At 46.3% G+C, this 19,912-nt stretch overlaps 1 protein-coding gene across 1 annotated transcript in view; it reads left to right on the forward strand.

Moving 5' to 3' along the window:
* Positions 1 to 2,141: 2,141 nt before the first annotated feature.
* The window catches only part of LOC311115990 (interleukin-1 receptor accessory protein-like 1), a gene marked incomplete at both ends in the record, with an annotated part of 75,253 nt that continues 57,482 nt past the window's right edge, over positions 2,142 to 19,912 (forward strand). The window contains one exon of the mRNA XM_084191123.1: positions 2,142 to 2,336. Coding sequence (XP_084047249.1) covers positions 2,142 to 2,336 — 195 coding nt within the window. The remainder of the gene's footprint in view (positions 2,337 to 19,912) is intronic.

The raw sequence follows: 19,912 nt of genomic DNA on the forward strand, positions 1-19,912 counted from the left end.
TAGGCAGTAGAAATTACGGACTGATTTCCTCTCCTGGCGTTCCAAACTGAGGCTAAGAGCAAGAGGGAGTTGTGTCATGTGAGTTATGGACTATTGTCTCTGCCAGTCCTAATCTGTTTACATCCCCAAAGCACTGCTTTGACAGTGTGCACACGTCCGAAATGAAATGAAGCAAAACAATACAGACTCCTTAATGCTCCTTCTGAGGAATCATTTTTTCTTGTCTGTCTCCAGATATCCTGAGCTCATTGTAACTCACCCCCAGTTTGTAAGACTTGTTCTTTGCATCACGGTGACTGACTGATAAACATTTATTTTTTTTACATTTGCATACTCTTCTTTACAATGCTCCAAGTATTTATATTCAACACACATGCATATAACTCGACTTGGCCAGCTTTTCACCTGAACAATCTCCAACCCCCCTGACCCTAACAGTACAGCACCATGATTGTCTGTCTCTCCCTCTTTGTTGGAACGTCATGTATTTTCTATCTGTTTGCACTCTGACTGAATAAATGGATGGATGGCCCAGGAAATAAGTATCACTATTTTCCTTTAGCAGGGACATACACCTCTTTCCCTTCTGTCCTTCTGTCCTTCTGTCCTTCCTTCCTTCCTTCCTTCCTTTCTTCCTTCCTTCCTTCCTTCCTTCTTGACCTCCTTCCTAATAGTATTCAGGTGAATCTCTCAATATTCTTTCTGATATCATTAAACTATTGTCTTCTCTTCTGTGCCGCCAAAAGGGCAATCGTCACATCTAATCTAGCTATATTTGATGTCTCACATTTACTTACTGTCACAGGGGTAATTAGCTTGTTCTGGCCAACTGTCATTTATCAGCCAGTCCTTTATCTCCATCCATCTATCACGTAGCACACCTCAAATAAATCCCTCACTTCAGTTTTGCAGAGCACTGATAAAAGGAAATGCCGGGGGAAGCAAGATGCTGTCTTCTGATACTCCAGGGCTAGGTCAGTTAGTCTCAGTAAGTTCCTGGTGTGTGCACATTTTTGTTTCAACCCAGCACTATAACACACCTGTTTTAACCTCATTTAACACTTGGTGACCTCATGTCTTCATTCTCTCACACACATACAGGAGCCTGTAGTATTTTCAGCCAATCACTGCTCTCTCACTACTTACGTGTATGACTCTCTCCATACACAGTAAATACATTCTCCAACCAACCAGAAGAACTGATAGCTACAATAGGTACCCGGACTATCTGCATTGACCCTCCTTTGCACTAACTCTTTTGACTCATCACATACGCTGCTGTTATTGTTTATTATCTATTCTGTTGCCTAGTCACTTTACCCCTACCCATATGTACATATCAACCTCAATTACCTCGTACACCCCTGCACATCGACTCGGTACTGGTACCCCGTGTATATAGCCAAGTTATCGTTACTCATTGTGTATTTATTCTAAAAATATATTTTTCTCTGCATTGTTGGGAAGAGCCCGTAAGTTAGCATTTACGTCATTTAGCAGACGCTCTTATCCAGAACGACTTACAGTTAGTGAGTGCATACATTTTCATACTGGCCCCCCGTGGGAAACGAACCCACAACCCTGGCATTGCAAGCGCCATGCTCTACTAACTGAGCTACAGTGGACTACATTTCACTATTAGTCTACACCTGTTGTTTACCAAACATGTGACAAAAAGCATTTGATTTGATTTTGATTTGATTGTATATACCTTATCTACATTCTCCAACTGTGCCTTCTCTGTTGCCTCCATTGTTGGCTCCCCTCCTCCTCCTCCTCCTCCTCCTCCACCTCCTCCCCCTCCCCCTCCTCCTTCTCTCCTCCCCTCCTCCTCCTCCTCCTCCTCCTCCTCCTCCTCCTCCTCCCCTCCTCTTCCTCCCCTCCTCCTCCTCCTCCTCTCCTCCCCCTCCTCCTTCTCTCCTCCCATCCTCCCCCTCTTCCTCCTCCTCCTCCTCCTCCCCTCCTCTTCCTACCCTCCTCCTCATCTCCTCCCCCTCCTCCTCCTCTCCTCCTCCTCCTCCTCCTCTCCTTCTCCTCTCCTCCCCGTCCTCCTCTCAAGGTGAATGAGTATTGCTACAGTGGCATGGCTCAGGCCTGCTGTCTCCCCTCCTCCTCTACCCCTCTGTGAGGTTGAAGTCTGCATGACTGACAGCCCAGGGTCTCTGCTGCCAGACTGGCACCACCTGCAGGGTTCTCCACAGGAGGCCCCTGCTAACCCCATCCCTCCCTCCATCCCTCCCTTCTCACTCGCTACCACTCGTCCTCTCACACAGACAGCAGACCCACACGCAGGGAGCCCCAGCCTCTGTGCCCAGCGCTACGCTAGCAGGCCTACTGTACAGTAGCAGCAGCTAACACACAACCCTGCTGCACACAGCTGAGCTGACGAAACCCTCCCTGTGTTTAAAGGCCATGTCTCTGACTGTGTTGTTTTATTCCTTTTGTTTTTGGCGGTTCTATTTGATTCTGTTCTCAGGCTCTTCCTCTGTGGTGGTGTGAGGTGACTGTTTTATTTAGACGCTGGTGATGTTGTGTTGTTGTTGTCGTCGGGGAAGTCCTGAGCACTGCTCGTCCACTTCATAGCGACATTCAGAGAGCTGTTAGTGTCACTCATCTTTCCACTCCGAAACGTATGAGAGCATAACATAACATGAAGCCTGTGCCGTGTGGAATAAACATGAGCGAACGCGGGATGTTCACAGTCAACAATGAAGCCGTTCGGTCGTAAAACACCCCACAGACACCCCACGTCCTGAAGAAGACGGTTAGCTGGGAAACTGCTGGACAACCTCCATCACCACTTAAGGACATAGTAGTTTGGGCGGAGGAGAATCCGCATTAGAAGCAGGTGGACGGTGGAGATATCTTTTCCTTCCCTCTATCGCCAACGCCTCCGGACCCATTTCACACTGCCATACTGCGGCCGGCTGGCACCTCCTTTATCAGCCCCTCTATCAGGGAGCTAAAGAGAGCAAAGGCGCCGTCGCCCGGTGCGCACCGCAGGCTGCCCAGGCACAACTGGAGGAGCGGACCAGAGACATTATTCAGTTATTAAAATGTTATTTGCAGGTGTCACCCTCAGCAGGGCCGTGTTGATAAAGGCGTTTCTGTTCCTAAATGCCGGGGTGGGGGTTTGACTCCTGGATCACGCTGGGCTGTTACACCTGAGGAGGCAGAAGGAGTCTGGGGCTCCGCAGGGTCGCTAACTGCCCCTCAGACGCCCGCTCGCTCCGCAGCATGAGATGAATTGTTCCTTTTGTTGTTTATCCAAAGCTTCAGGGTTCAATCTAGGATCTTCACAGAGACAGTACATGTGTGTTGTCCCTTCTCTGTCTGTCCCAAGGTCCACTACTGTGTACTATAGACTAGACAGGCCCTTAAGCAGCATCAGTGGAGCAATCATCAGAGAAAGCAGAGAGGACACACATGACAGAAGGACTCATTGTCTGTCTGGCTGCATGGCCAGGAAATAGACCTATACTCTGAGGATCGTTGTGTTGCTGTATTATGATTTGAATCCTAAACTCTTTGATACAGTGCATTCGGAAAGTATTCAGACCCCTTGACTTTTTCCACATTTTGTTACGTTACTGCCTTATTCTAAAAATGGATTCAATTCATTTTTTCCTCATCAATCTACACGCAATACCCCATAATGACAAAGCAAAAACAGGTTTTTAGAAAAAAAAACAGAAATACCTTATTTACTTAAGTATTCAGACCCTTTGCCAATGAGACTCGAAATTGAGCTCAGGTGCATCCTGTTTCCATTGATCATCCTTGAGATGTTTCTACAACTTGATTGGAGTCCACCTGTGGTAAATTCAATTGATTGGAAAGGCACACACCTGTCTATATTTACATTTACATTTTAGTCATTTAGCAGACGCTCTTATCCAGAGCGACTTACAGTTAGTGAATACATATTTTTTTTATACTGGCCCCCCGTGGGAATCGAACCCACAACCCTGGCGTTGCAAACGCCATGCTCTATCAACTGAGCTACATCCCTGCCGGCCAATTCCCTCCCCTACCCTGGACGACGCTGGGCCAATGTGCGCCGCCCATGAGTCTCCCGGTCGTGGCCAGCTGCGACAGAGCCTGGATTCGAACCAGGATCTCTAGTGGCACAGTTAGCACTGCGATGCAGTGCCTTAGACCACTGCGCCACTCAGTACCACAGTTGACAGTGCATGTCAGAGCAAAAACCAAGCCATGAGGTCGAAGGAAAATGTCCGTAGAGCTCCGAGACAGGATTGTGTCGAGGCACCGATCTGGGGAGGGATACCATAAAACCTCTGCAGCATTGAAGGTCCCCAAGAACACAGTGGCCTCCATCATTCTTAAATGGAAGAAGTTTGGAACCACCAAGACTCTTCCTAGAGCTGGCCGCTCGTTCAAACTGAGCAATCGGGGGAGAAGGGGTGACCAAGAACCCGATGGTCACTCTGACAGAGCTCCGGAGTTCCTCTGTGGAGATGGGAGAACCTTCCAGAAGGACAACCATCTCTTCAGCACTCCACCAATCAGGCCTTTATGGTAAAATGGCCAGACGGAAGCCACTCTTCAGTAAAAGGCACATGACAGCCTGCTTGGAGTTTGCCAAAGAAAAAGCACCTAAAGGACTCTCAGACCATGAGAAACAAGATTCTCTGGTCTGACGAAACCAATATTGAACTCTTTGGCCTGAATGCCAAGTGTCACGTCTGGAGGAAACCTTGCACCATCCCTACGGTGAAGCATGGTGGTGGCTGTGGGGATGTTTTTCAGCGGCAGAGACTGGGAGTCTAGTCAGGATCGAGGGAAAGATGAACGGAGCAAAGTACAGAGAGATCCTTGATGAAAACTTGCTCCAGAGCACTCAGGACCTCAGACTGGGGCGAAGGTTCACCTTCCAACAGATCAACAACTAAGCACACAGCCAAGACAACGCAGGAGTGACTTCGGGACATGTCTCTGAATGTCCTTGAGTGGCCCAGCCAGAGCCCGGACTCGAACCCGGTCAAACATCTCTGGAGAGACCTGAAAATAGCTGTGCAGCGTTGCTCCCCATCCAACCTGACAGAGCTTGAGAGGATCTGCAGAGAAGAATGGGAGAAACTTCCCAAATACAGGTGTGCGAAGCTTGTCGAGTCATACCCAATAAGACTGGAGGCTGTAATCTCTGCCAAAGGTGCTTCAACAAAGTACTGAGTACAGCGTCTGAATACGTAAATGTCCTATTTCAGTTTATTTATATACATTTGTAAACATTTCTAAAAACCATTTTTTGCTTTGTCATTATGGGGTATTGTGTGTAGATTGATGATGGGGAAACAACTATTTAATCAATTTCAGAATAAGGCTGTAACGTAACAAAATGTGGAAAAAGTCAAGGGGTCTGAGTACTTTCCAAATGCACTGTATATCATTGTTGTTAATGAGATGCGTGTCGATATGGCTCACAGTGTTTACAGCAAGAAATATTATATTCATGGATGAAATACAAATGATCTAAGCACTTCATTCGTTTTACGTTCTATCCATTATTTTCCGGCTGTGCCAGCTTTTTTTGGGCAGAAGGTTAGTTTATTACATGCATCATTAGTTTGAGCCCTCAAGGTACGGCACCTTCTCTCTCTCACTTTTTTTGCAATGACACCACATTTTCCAAGATGTTGACCTAAGACTGCCAGACAGGCAGTTTTCTTCGCCTCTCAATTTTCTCAAGGTCTTTCCCTTAAAATAGCCATACCTTATCGTCAATGGCCACTGAATAAATTACTTGGAGTGAGAGGGAGAGTGAGATGAATTCAAACAGTGTTCTGTTTGTCCAGCAGTCCACTATTAAAGAACACACAGCAATGCCATATACAGTGAGGGAAAAAAGTATTTGATCCCCTGCTGATTTTGTAAGTTTGCCCACTGACAAAGACAAGATCAGTCTATAATTTTAATGGTAGGTTTATTTGAACAGTGAGAGACAATAACAACAACAAATCCAGAAAAACGCATGTAAAAAATGTTATAAATTGATTTGCATTTTAATGAGGGAAATAAGTATTTGACCCCTCTGCAAAACATGACTTAGTACTTGGTGGCAAAACCCCTGTTGGCAATCACAGAGGTCAGACATTTCTTGTAGTTGGCCACCAGGTTTGTACACATCTCAGGAGGGATTTTGTTCCACTCCTCTTTGCAGATCTTCTCCAAGTCATTCAGGTTTCGAGGCTGACGTTTGGCAACTCGAACCTTCAACTCCCTCCACTGATTTTCTATGGGATTAAGGTCTGGAGACTGGCTAGGCCACTCCAGGACCTTAATGTGCTTCTTCTTGAGCCACTCCTTTGTTGCCTTGGCCGTGTGTTTTGGGTCATTGTCATGCTGGAATAACAATCCACAACCCATTTTCAATGCACTGGCTGAGGGAAGGAGGTTCTCACCCAAGATTTGACAGTACATGGCCCCGTCCATCGTCCCTTTGATGTGTTGAAGTTGTCCTGTCCCCTTAGCAGAAAAACACATTTCACATTTACATTTTAGTCATTTAGCAGACGCTCTTATCCAGAGCGACTTACAGTTAGTGAGTGCATACATTATTTTTTATACCCCCCGTGGGAATCGAACCCACAAACCTGGCGTTGCAAACGCCATGCTCTACCAACTGAGCTACATCCCTGCCGGCCATTCCCTCCCCAATCCTGGACAATGCTGGGCCAATTGTGCGCCGCCCCATGGGTCCCCACCCCCAAAGCATAATGTTTCCACCTCCATGTTTGACGGTGGGGATGGTGTTCTTGGGGTCATAGTTGAGTTGATGCCAAAGAGCTTGATTTTGGTCTCATCTGACCACAACACTTTCCCCCAGTTCTCCTCTGAATCATTCAGATGTTCATTGACAAACTTCAGACGGCCCTGTATATGTGCTTTCTTGAGCAGGGGGACCTTGCGGGCGCTGCAGGATTTCAGTCCTTCACGGTTACCAATTGTTTTCTTGGTGACTATGGTCCCAGCTGCCTTGAGATCATTGACAAGATCCTCCCGTGTAGTTCTGGGCTGATTCCTCACCGTTCTCATGATCATTGCAACTCCACAAGGTGAGATCTTGCATGAAGCCCCAGGCCGAGGGAGACTTACAGTTATTTTGTGTTTCTTCCATTTGCGAATAATCGCACCAACTGTTGTCACCTTCTCACCAAGCTGCTTGGCGATGGTCTTGTAGCCCATTCCAGCCTTGTGTAGGTCTACAATCTTGTCCCTGACATCCTTGGAGAGCTCTTTGGTCTTGGCCATGGTGGAGAGTTTGGAATCTGATTGATTGATTGCTTCTGTGGACAGGTGTATTTTATACAGGTAACAAGCTGCGATTAGGAGCACTCCCTTTAAGAGTGTGCTCCTAATCTCAGCTCATTACCTGTATAAAAGACACCTGGGAGCCAGAAATCTTTCTGATTGAGAGGGGGTCAAATACCTATTTCCCTCATTAAAATGCAAATCAATTTATAACATTTTTGACATGCGTTTTTCTGGATTTTTGTTGTTGTTATTTATTTAACAGTCTCTCACTGTTAAAATTATAGACTGATCATTTCTTTGTCAGTGGGCAAACGTACAAAATCAGCAGGGGATCAAATACTTTTTTCCCTCACTGTAATGCTTCTGATTCATTTACTGTTCCATGCATCTTTACTTTGATGAGGACTTTCAGGACTCTACCCTGGGTGTTAAGCTAGCTATAATCAAAAGATGGGCTACTATAAGTTCTCATAACAAAACACCTTGGGCCCAGGACTCTACCCTGGGTATGCGATCTGAGGTGACCAGAGAGGAAGAGCGCAGCGAGAGGTTTCACGCTCGCCAAAATCTGTCCAAAATAAGCCCAATGCCTTTCTATGGGCTTATTTTAGACATAAGCTTGTCGCCTGCATTCCCGCCTTTAGCAACAACGACTCCAATTGTTTGGGTGGAGACATGAGCATCTCGTCGTTATATACAGATCTCTGAGGTGACCCAAGCCAGCTGGCTGCCCCCAGGGCATCAGTGTCGTAGGCCCCAGCCTTCGTCGTCACACCCCCTGTACTGGGCCTTTGATGTAGAGGGTTGTATGATGTGGCTCCAGACCAGATTCCTGGCCCAGGGCCCAGTCAGCCCTGCATCCCCAGGGCCCATCAGGGGCCAGAGACAGAGGTACTATAACTGGCCAGACTGATGAGCTGGCTGACTGACTAACTGGCTGCCTCCGTTATAGAACCACTGACTCAACTCCCATCCCCTTAGGTTTGCCCCCATTCATGCTATTGTTAGGGTCCCAATTCAATCAGAACCCTGTTACTAAGTTTGGAGAAAAGAAATGTCATTGTTCTTTCGCTGCAGAAATGTGTTTGGATGAATGTGCTCAACTAGATAAGAAAGAAACACATATTGCATATTGATTCAAACATGCTTCTTTCATTACGCATGTATTGATATTGGTACCCATGTACAAGTCTGATGTTTTCATTGAGTGGGGCCTTACAGGTCTGATCCTCACACAACTACACCCCCCTCCCTGCACCTATGTACCAATCCAGACCTCTCAGACAACCCCTGCATTGTTCCTTGTTCCAGTGTTAATCTTTTGTCTTTCTTCGGCACCTCTTCAGAGAAAGAGAGAGAGAGTCCCTTGCAGTGGGGCTTGGTTGCCAATGAGATGCAAATGCATGGAGTAATTGAGAATATTGAACATTACTGTTGTTTATCTGCTGGGGTCTAATGGGACACGAGCAGGTATGGAAAAGCTGCTTATCTGCAGTATAGGCTACACACTCGGAATGAAGATTGCACACACACACACACACACACACACACACACACACACACACACTTGCTCATAGTCTCTCTCTCTCTCACACACAACTGTCTGGATGAGTCAGTGGAGAGTTCAGCCAGCGTAGCTTCTGTCTGTGTGTTTCTGGACGTGTGTTGGCATTGTTTGACTCCCCGTCCCTTTTGAGGGAACACCTTTTGTCTGTCATGGATAATACCCTCTGTCTGTCATGGATGATACCTTCTGTCTGTCATGCATAATACCTTCTGTCTGTCATGGACGATACCTTCTGTCTGTCATGGATAATACCTTCTGTCTGTCATGGACGATACCTTCTGTCTGTCATGGATAATACCCTCTGTCTGTCATGGATAATACCTTCTGTCTGTCATGGATGATACCTTCTGTCTGTCATGGATGATACCTTCTGTCTGTCATGGATGATACCTTCTGTCTGTCATGCATAATACCTTCTGTCTGTCATGGACGATACCTTCTGTCTGTCATGGATAATACCTTCTGTCTGTCATGGACGATACCTTCTGTCTGTCATGGATAATACCCTCTGTCTGTCATGGATAATACCTTCTGTCTGTCATGGATAATACCCTCTCTCTGTCATGGATAATACCTTCTGTCTGTCATGGATAATACCTTCTGTCTGTCATGGATAATACCTTCTGTCTGTCATGTATAATACCCTCTGTCTGTCATGGATAATACCCTCTGTCTGTCATGGATAATACCTTCTGTCTGTCATGGATAATACCCTCTGTCTGTCATGGATGATACCTTCTGTCTGTCATGGATAATACCCTCTGTCTGTCATGGATGATACCTTCTGTCTGTCATGGATAATACCTTCTGTTTGTCATGGACGATACCTTCTGTCTGTCATGGATAATACCCTCTGTCTGTCATGGATAATACCTTCTGTCTGTCATGGATAATACCCTCTGTCTGTCATGGATAATACCTTCTGTCTGTCATGGATAATACCCTCTGTCTGTCATGGATAATACCTTCTGTCTGTCATGGATAATATTTTCTGTCTGTCATGGATAATACCTCCTGTCTGTCATGGATAATACCCTCTGTCTGTCATGGATAATACCCTCTGTCTGTCATGGATAATACCCTCTGTCTGTCATGGATAATACCTTCTGTCTGTCATGGATAATACATTCTGTCTGTCATGTATAATACCTTCTGTCTGTCATGGATAATACATTCTGTCTGTCATGGATAATGCCTTCTGTCTGTCATGTATAATACCTTCTGTCTGTCATGGATAATACATTCTGTCTGTCATGGATAATACCTTCTGTCTGTCATGGATAATACCTTCTGTCTGTTGACAAGAACACAATTCTGGGAAACAGTACCATCATCCTATTAATGAGCATGCAACACTCAAACCACTAATGTGTCAGAGGAGGTGATTTACTGATTTCTGTAGTGGATTTTCACTCTGCCCTGTAAACCTACAGAGACCAACTCCACGTGCACTCACACATACACACACATACATCCAGAGGAATATGAACAGCCCGTTTTCTCTATGTATTGTAGGCATGGTATATTCTATACTTATATGCCAGGTAGGCAGCTTTTGTATGAAATTGTATAGAGATGAAATTCTATAAATCTCTTTCAGGGACATTGTCATACACAAGGGCTTGATGCATTTATGTTGTTCTGTAACCTCGAGAGAACTTGTATCTGTATGAAATAGTATTTTATGCGTCAACCCCATACGGTGGGAGTGTTTGTAGTGTAATGCCGCCAGTGGCAGCCTGCTGCATTGGAGCGGAGGTCTGAGGGGTGTTTGTGTGTGTGTGTGTGTGTGTGTGTGTGAGTGAGTGAGTGAGTGAGTGAGTGAGTGAGTGAGTGAGTGAGTGAGTGAGTGAGTGAGTGAGTGAGTGAGTGAGTGAGTGAGTGAGTGAGTGCGTATGCATGTGTGCATATGCATTTATTGCGTGCATGCGTTTCTTTCATGTGTGCATGCCTGCCTGTGTGTGCGTTTGCCTGCATGCAAGTCCATACAATGTGTGGTGTGGTCTGCCCTAAATCCCTGTTTCACCCCCTGGAGCCCTCCCAGAACTAGCCTCCCAGCCTCTATGTCTGTCCCGCATCATATGGCAAACAAGACGTATCCTGTCACATTAAGCACTAGCACAAATTGCACATCTTGGCTAATAAAGCGACAGGGAAATTGCTGCCAGCAGCTTTTCTGGAAATCTCTCCGTAATTCCTCATGAGCTTTAGTATTACAGCCTCACTATCCAGAGATAGATTAACTTCCACATGATGACTTCCACAGTTTACTGTTGCAATGTGGCTGACTGACTGGCTGGCTGGCTCGCTGACTGGCTGACTGGCTGGCTGGCTGACTGACTGACTGACTGACTGGCTGGCTGACTGGCTGACTGGCTGATTGGCTGACTGGCTGGCTGGCTGGCTGACTGACTGACTGGCTGGCTGGCTGACTGGCTGATTGGCTGACTGGCTGGCTGGCTGGCTGACTGACTGACTGACTGGCTGGCTGGCTGACTGACTGGCTGACTGGCTGACTGGCTGGCTGGCTGACTGGCTGACTGGCTGATTGGCTGACTGGCTGGCTGGCTGGCTGGCTGGCTGGCTGACTGACTGACTGACTGGCTGGCTGGCTGACTGGCTGACTGGCTGATTGGCTGACTGGCTGGCTGGCTCGTTGACTGGCTGACTGGCTGACTGGCTGGCTGGCTGACTGACTGACTGGCTGGCTGACTGGTTGATTGGCTGACTGGCTGGCTGGCTCGCTGACTGGCTGATTGGCTGGCTGGCTGACTGGCTGACTAGCTGATTGGCTGACTGGCTGATTGGCTGACTGGCTGGCTGGCTGACTGACTGACTGGCTGACTGGTTGGCTGACTGGCTGGCTGGCTGACTGGTTGGCTGACTGGCTGCATACATGTATGTACATTTCATTTGCATATGTGTAGTTCCGTCTTATAAGCATTTGCATAAATCTATGTCATTCGTAAATATTCTATAGAACTTCGGATTCGTAAAATGTATATTTTATGCACTGTACATTTCTGACTAGAACTTGAAGTTCATAATCATCTCACATTATAGGATAACATTTATATTTTATGTACTGTACATTGCTTACTAGTCCATTTCCATATAGTCCACTCTGCAGTCCTATATCTGTCTCCCTGCACCATTGAGCCATAGCAGGGGGTCTCCGTCCCACCCCCCCACCACCGCACTACTCTGAGCCAATCAACATTCAAAGTAGGCACCCATCTCCATCCTCCTGTCATTTACAGACTCAGTGTGGAACCCAACCAGTCACCCCAGTATCCCAGGGTGCAGTGCAAGAGCAGGCCCAGTGGGACACATCCCAATCCTGACAGCTCCACCCATCCATCCGTCTGTCAGTCCGTCAAACTCTATGGTACCTCCTACAGATGGAACCCCCATCTCTCCCCTTTCCCTCTCTTTTAGAAAATATGATTGAAGCCATCCGGAGTCAATTTGGTTAAGTGTTGCAGTAGGTAGCCCGTGTCACCGGCGGGCATTAAAATTGGCATTTTGTGACAAGGCTCTGTTGAAAATGTTATCGTCATGGCCAGTCTGTCCAAGTTACGGTGCGTCGGCTCAGATGATTCAGGGTGCGCTGTGACAGCTCCCACTGGCCCAGGCATGGTGCCACGGTCATTATGAATGCAAATACTGTAGCGGTGATTGAGGAAAGTGTCAGTCACTGGGATAGCAGGCCTAGTACCTGCAGAGAGAAAGAGAGAGGGAGAGGAGGGGGAGAGATAATACGATCAGTGCTCGGGGAGAGCTCATCAGCATGCTCCCTGTGCTGTCACCCTAGCATGGCCACCTTTGTACACACACACATATTCAGACATATTCTCTTACACATCTCGCTGTCTTACTCAGACAATCTCTCTCACTCTGTCTCTCTCTCTCTCTCACACACACACAGTATAACCTTTTCTCTCATGTCATCCTCCTGTCAAGGACTCATCAGAATTGATTACCAGGGTTTGGGGAAAGCAGGAAAGAATATATTGCATGCTGAAATGTGAGACTGTTGACAGATTAGGGCTTAGATATAATGACACGATGGATTTGGAATGTTTTGAGGCTTACGTATCAACAGAATGGCATTACTCACAAGCATCTTCAGGGACCAAGAAGATTACACATGGAGAAGTTAAAAAAAATTGTTTCTTTCCTTCTCAAAAGTCTCTTTTCATTATACTGTATGAAAATATCTTGATTAGGCGGCCAGTACATAAGGCTCATAGGAGTGATATTGTAACAGTACTGTGATATATTGTGATTGACATGTATAATTATAATGTAATGTTATGTGATTCCATCTTACCTTGAGGCAACACAAAGATCATAACAGATCTGTGACAGACGGTTAAGGTATCCAAATATGTTGAGTTATAGCTTTGTTTCCCATCCATGATACCCACATGATTTGACATGTAGCGGCTTCCACGGAGCATGAAATATGGACTTGTTCTGTACACGCCGTCTGGCGCAATGCACTCTGGGACGGCGAGTGATTGACACATCAGCACTTCTGGCCTTAAATTTATGCATGTGCCATGATATCCCCTTAAAATGTTCTCTCGACTCCGGCGCAAGGTCATAATTTAACTTCATCCTGCTTACTTCTCACTCCCTTGATAGCATTGCTTGTAATTTATCGTATTGTTTTAATTAAATGGATTGCGAACGGCGGCTTAAGTGCCTAGGTTTTTTAAGACAAGCAATTTTTTAAAGAAACACAAGGTTATCTGAATTCTCAAAGTCCACGGTGCAGCAGCGAACTGCACAGCACAGCACACACATAAAGCGGTATCTATAAAGTTGAAAAGGCCCTAAACTGCTACCGTGTGTTTAGCTGAATTGGATGGTTATACAAATGTCACCTAGAGGAGGAAGGGAGTGAAGGGAGGAGAGCTACAATACAGAGGCCCTAGAGGGACAATTTAAAGGGGTCGATGATGTGGATTCTGTCTGTATGCAGCAGGAAAGGGTGGTGATGGTGGGAAAGCGCGACCGGCGAATTGATTTGTGACGCCAAGATGCTTTTTTCTGCAATTTCAGCCAAGCATCAGAAGAGCCGAGGGCAGAAGAAATGAGACGGTCATGGATTTAGATTTAGAAGTCAGAATGGTCAGTGTTTATGAGATTTGGGCCTAATCAAAGTCATGGAGAAGCAAGACAAGCCTCAAAGGTCATTCCTTTATTCCTTTCGACTTCCTTCAAAAATAGAATCACATAGAAAGAATTTCAAATCTGCCTTAAGTCAAAGATACATTACATGTGAAAGTTGAGACAAATTAAGAGAGCCGGCACTATACCCTTTTGGGTCACAGGGTTCTTATTACTGTGTCCTTGTCCTTCTCCTTACTGGTCGTTTCACTTCCTCATTGAAGCTAATTGGTCTGGTCAGAGGTTCCAAGCTCTTCTCTCCTATAGGCTAGCGTCTGGTATGACTGGAACCTTTTCCTGTAGCCCTGGCTGCTGCAGAGTCCCCACTCCCCGGCCACTGCACCAGCACACGTCTGGCCCCTTTGTCTGTCACGCTCCTGAATCTGCATCCATAATGTAGCCCTGGCTGCTGCCCTCCCAGGACTCGCTTTGGGAGAGAAACAGAGCTAGAGAGAGGAAGAAAGAGAGAGAGAGAGAGAAGGGGCAGATAAAAAGCGAGGGAGAGAGAGAGAGAGAGAGGGGAGGGGGAGAGACAGCAGATGGGAAATCTGTGCTCCTGAGAAACTGTGTCAGCCCACTCTACTCTCATATCCTAAAGCAGAGGGAGAAATTATCCTGAGAGAGAGAGAGAGAGAGAGAGAGAGAGAGAGAGAGAGAGAGAGAGAGAGAGAGAGAGAGAGAGAGAGAGAGAGAGAGAGAGAGAGAGAGAGAGAGAGAGAGAGAGAGAGAGAGAGAAGTGAGAGAGACATTGATTCCACTCTCCCTCCTTCAACAGGGATTTGTGGGGATAAGGAACAACATTTCTCCTTTGGCTTCTCCAGTCCCTCCACCCGTCAAAGTCCTCGCTTCACTGACTCAGACAACCCCCCTTCACATTCCTATCACGTGTCCCATTGATCCTCCACACAATGGCCAAAGCCCTGGGAAAAGCAGCTACAGTATAGCCTACGAGCTACACTACAGCACTGTGCTGTTGGTCTGTCATTAGATGGACTTCCAGGGCCCAGGGAGTCAGGGGCTAGAGGTGTGGGACACAGCCTGAGCTTAGTGAGCCGTCCCTGGGTAGGCAGTGAGCCATCTCTGGCTCCATTCGCAGCCTCCTCGCTCCACTGGACCATACAGGGACTGACTCGGAGCATGGCCATGGGGGGCTGACAAGTCGTTTTTGGGGTTAGGGAAGTAGGATGAGGTTACCCCTCAGCACTGATATAAGGTCTGTTTGGGTGATTTCTCCCCTAATGGTTAAGGTGAGGATTAAGGGATGGTAAAACTGATCCTAGATCTGTGCCAACAGGGAGAGGAAACTTTTACACTGAGCCAGTGGGGCCCACAGAGTCTGACCCAGCAGTGCCTGAAGGACCCCACTGTGTTGTGCTGTGTCTGGATCTCTGTCTGGCCTTGCTTCAGTAGCTCTCCCCACTGAGCGCTGCTTAGAAATTCTCCAGGCCTCCCTGTGGGCCTGGCTAAAGCCATAGGTGTCCGGGGTTTAAAGCGAATGCTCAGTGAATGTGCAGATGGGCTGATAGCGATTCCCTTTTCTCCTTGAGTGAGCTCTTTCACCCCTGCCTGTCTGTCGACGCTGGATAGCATGAACATTTTAGAGAGGACACTAGTCCTTGAAGTGGTGGAGTGGAATTTCTCAAAGAAACTTAAGGTAAACAATTGTGTGTTGTCGAAATTAATAAAATAAGTATTGATGGTTATTGATTGGTTAGCTTTGAAACACTTCATTAGCGAGATAAGCAATGACCTGGTCTCAGATGAGAGTCGTAGTGCACTTTGACTTCCTCAGTTGGTAGAAAGGTGCTATATAAATCCAGTCCATTATTATTATTAGTGTTCTGTTTCATATCTGAATCAGACATATCGGTAAAATGATCATCCATTAGCGCATTGGACTTTTGTATTAATCCCCCTTTGTGCTTAAGTGCGTTGCCTTGTTGAAATATCAATGCAGGAGAGGCTGTTGATCTTTTGAAAATGTCAGGCTGTGCTCTACCAGGCATGCATTATTTGGATGTGTTCTCTCTCTCTCTCTCTTTCTCTATCTCTTTCTCTCTCTCCAACTCTCTCTATAACTTCAGAGTCCATGGTGCAGTATAACCTGATCGATCCTCTGTGTCCAGTCAGGCACACATCCATACATTGATCTCTATAAGATTGCATTCGATTGCAGTGTACTTGCCCTCTGATTAGAAATCAACACAACCATTCAATGTGCTACAGATGGCGGTTTACAACCAAATCTCTTAACGCTCTCCTAACGTTACATCTCCACAATGATCATAATGAAAAGTGCAGGTCTGGTCTGCTGTGTACTATAGTAGAAATCACCCATTTACTCCATGCATGGCCAAGGACTCTTCAGAATGGTTTAGAATAGGCACAGTGGTTTAGTGATTGCTATTGTGTCGTTCCATAAACTCAGAGTGTTTCCTTAATGAGAGAAGCATCACGCCAGCCAATTTGGTAATGAGGTCCAATGGAAATATGTGTCTAGCCGTGGATGGGCCATGTATGAGAGAGGAGAGAGCTGGCTAATTGAATGTGGTGGCCACAGTAAGTGTAAGTAGCAGCTTATACTGGATGACTGGGAGAGAGAGGAACACAAAGCACCATGAGAGAAGCATAGAGAAACGATTAGCCCTATGCATCAAAGTGTGTCCCTGCACAGCCAAACACACACAGGCACACACATACATAGTCAATCAGAGGACACACACACGCATGCACGCTCAAGATCACACACGCAAACACTCACACAGGCACAGTGGACACACACACACACACACACACACACACTCAATCAGAGAAGCAGAACTGCTGTGAACATTAAATGCTTTTTTTGTTTTAAACCCTGTTATTGGGCTTAATGGTTCAGTAGTAAATCGTCTTCCTCTCTCCATGAAGGAAGAGTAGGAGGATTAAATACACTTTTCAACGTCATTACAGCTGGGATTTCAAAGGCACTGAAAATCTCCAAAGCAGCGTCCCTTCACTTTGAAATCTTGCTCCAATTGTGAGAGTAACTGAAGCTTAATTTATTCAGGACAGCTATATTAGACATGGAAAGCTTCCTCACTTAAAACCTTCTCTACTGTTAGCAGACGAGTCCACATTCAACACAAGCAATATGCTTGGTCAGTGCTTGACTTGGACTGAAATAGGTTCCGGTACTCATTTTGGGTGCCGGTACTGTTTATATTTAGGTGCAGGAGCTCCACAATACTGTTGAGCTTATATTCTATAAGAGGAACAGGAGCTCAAGCAGTAGAACATTTGAGGTGCCGGTACTCAGCTCCGGTGAGCTCCTGCCCAAGTCAAGCTCTGTGCTTGGTCCAAGTACTCAGCCCCACCAATGATAGATCATAAGGTTTCACATATAGGATGTACAGTACAGTATAGGCCTTTATAGTGGGTGCATTCCTCTTCCCAGATCTGATGCCTGCCAGATCTTACAACGCCTGGATAGGTATTTTACCTATCAGCTAACCACAATCAAATGTTATAGCAATCTGGTGCCCGACGGCACAGTCGATGACGTGGCACGCAACCATTGGTATATGCTCGCAACGTATGAGCAGGGGAACGCCATCATTGACATTTTAGTCATTCAGCAGACGCTCTTATTCAGAGCAACTTACAGTTAGTGCATTCATCTTAAGATAGCTAGGTGGAACAACCACATATCAAATGCATAGAAAGTACATTTTTTTCTCAATAAAGTAGCTAGGGGGTGCAAGTGCAAGTGCTGGTTAAGTTTTTAAAAATCATTATTTATGTACAGTATGTACAGAAAGTACAGTATAGTATAGGCCTATATAGTGTTTGTATATGATGATCTGGAACAGACCCCCCGGTTATATGATGATCTGGAACACACCTCAGGGTTATATGATGATCTGGAACAGACCTAAGGGTTATATGATGATCTGGAACAGACCGCCCGGTTATATGATGATCTGGAACAGACCTCAGGGTTATATGATGATCTGGAACAGACCCCCAGTTATATGATGATCTGGAACAGACCTCAGGGTTATATGATGATCTGGAACAGACCTAAGGGTTATATGATGATCTGGAACAGACCGCCCGGTTATATGATGATCTGGAACAGACCTCAGGGTTATATGATGATCTGGAACAGACCCCCCAGTTATATGATGATCTGGAACAGACCTCAGGGTTATATGATGATCTGGAACAGACCTCAGGGTTATATGATGATCTGGCACAGACTTCAGGGTTATATGATGATCTGGAACAGACCCCCCAGTTATATGATGATCTGGAACAGACCTCAGGGTTATATGATGATCTGGAACAGACCTCAGGGTTATATGATGATATGGAACATACCTCAGGGTTATATGATGATCTGGAACAGACCTCAGGGTTATACAATGATCTGGAACAGACCTCAGGGTTATATGATGATCTGGAACAGACCTCAGGGTTATATGAGGATCTGGAACAGACCTCAGGGTTATATGATGATCTGGAACAGACCTCAGCGTTATATGAGGATCTGGAACAGACCTCAGGGTTATATGAGGCACTGGAACATACCTGGAACAGACCTCAGAGTTATTCGGTGATCTGGAACAGACCTCAGGGTTATATGATGATCTGGCACAGACCTCAGGGTTATATGATGATCTGGAACAGACCACAGGGTTATATGATGATCTTGAACAGACGTCAGGGTTATATGATGATCTGGAACAGACCTCAGGGTTATACGATGATCTGGAACAGAACTTAGGGTTATATGATGATTTGGAACAGACCTCAGGGTTATACGATGATCTGGAACAGACCTTAGGGTTATATGATGATCTGGAACAGACCTCAGGGTTATACGATGATCTGGAACAGACTTCATGGTTATATGAGGATCTGGAACAGACCTTATGACAGGGTTCTTCAATTCCGGTCCTGGAGGGCCGGAACACTTCTGTTTTTTATTTCTACCTGGTAGTTAATTGCACTCACCTGGTATCCCAGGTCTGAATTAGCCCCTGATTCGAAGGAGAGGATGAAAAACAGAGGTGTTTCGGCCCTCCAGGACCGGAATTGAAGAACCCTGCCTTATGATTAAGGGCCCTCATTACTTGCCTCCCAGGCTGTACTTCTTTGAGGCGTATAGATAGGATCAAAGACCTTAGCATGGCTCTCCTCAGCTCCTCCCTATGTGCTAGAGATCTGCTCTGGTTGGATTCATTCTCCACACCACTGTACACAATCATCTCTTCCTTTCAGTAAATAGTAAATGAGTTGTGATTGAACACCTACATGTACAGTATTCTCTGTGTGTGTGTGTGTGTGCTCCTCTGGCGATCGGGCATCCCATCGACTGCTTCCTTCCTCCGCTCAGAGCAGTGATGCCAATGCTGCAGCTTTTTACCTTATTACTGTGACTAAGAGAGGCTTAAGGAAGGCAGAGGAAGATAAGGAAGAGAGGGAGGGGGGAGTGAGTAAGGGAGAGAGAGAGAGAGAGAGAGATAGAGAGAGAGAGAGCGAGAGAGAGAGAGAGAGAGAGAGAGAGAGAGAGAGAGAGAGAAGAGAGCGAGAGAGAGAGAGAGAGAGAGAGGAAGAGAGAGAGAGAGGGAGAGAGAGGAAGAGAGAGAGAGAGAGAGAGAGAGGAAGAGAGAGAGAGAGGAAGAGAGAGAGGGAGAGAGAGAGAGGAAGAGAGAGAGAGAGAGAGAGAGGAAGAGAGAGAGAGAGAGAGGAAGAGAGAGAGAGAGAGGAGAGAGAGAGAGAGAGAGAGAGAGAGAGAGAGAGAGAGAGAGAGAGAGAGAGAGAGAGAGAGAGAGAGAGAGAGAGAGAGAGAGAGAGAGAGAGAGAGAGAGAGAGAGAGAGAGAGAGAGAGAGAGAGAGAGAGAGAGG

The sequence above is a fragment of the Coregonus lavaretus genome, assembly GCF_964263955.1.
Source record: "Coregonus lavaretus genome assembly, contig: HAP1_SCAFFOLD_839, whole genome shotgun sequence".
NCBI lineage: Eukaryota > Metazoa > Chordata > Actinopteri > Salmoniformes > Salmonidae > Coregonus > Coregonus lavaretus.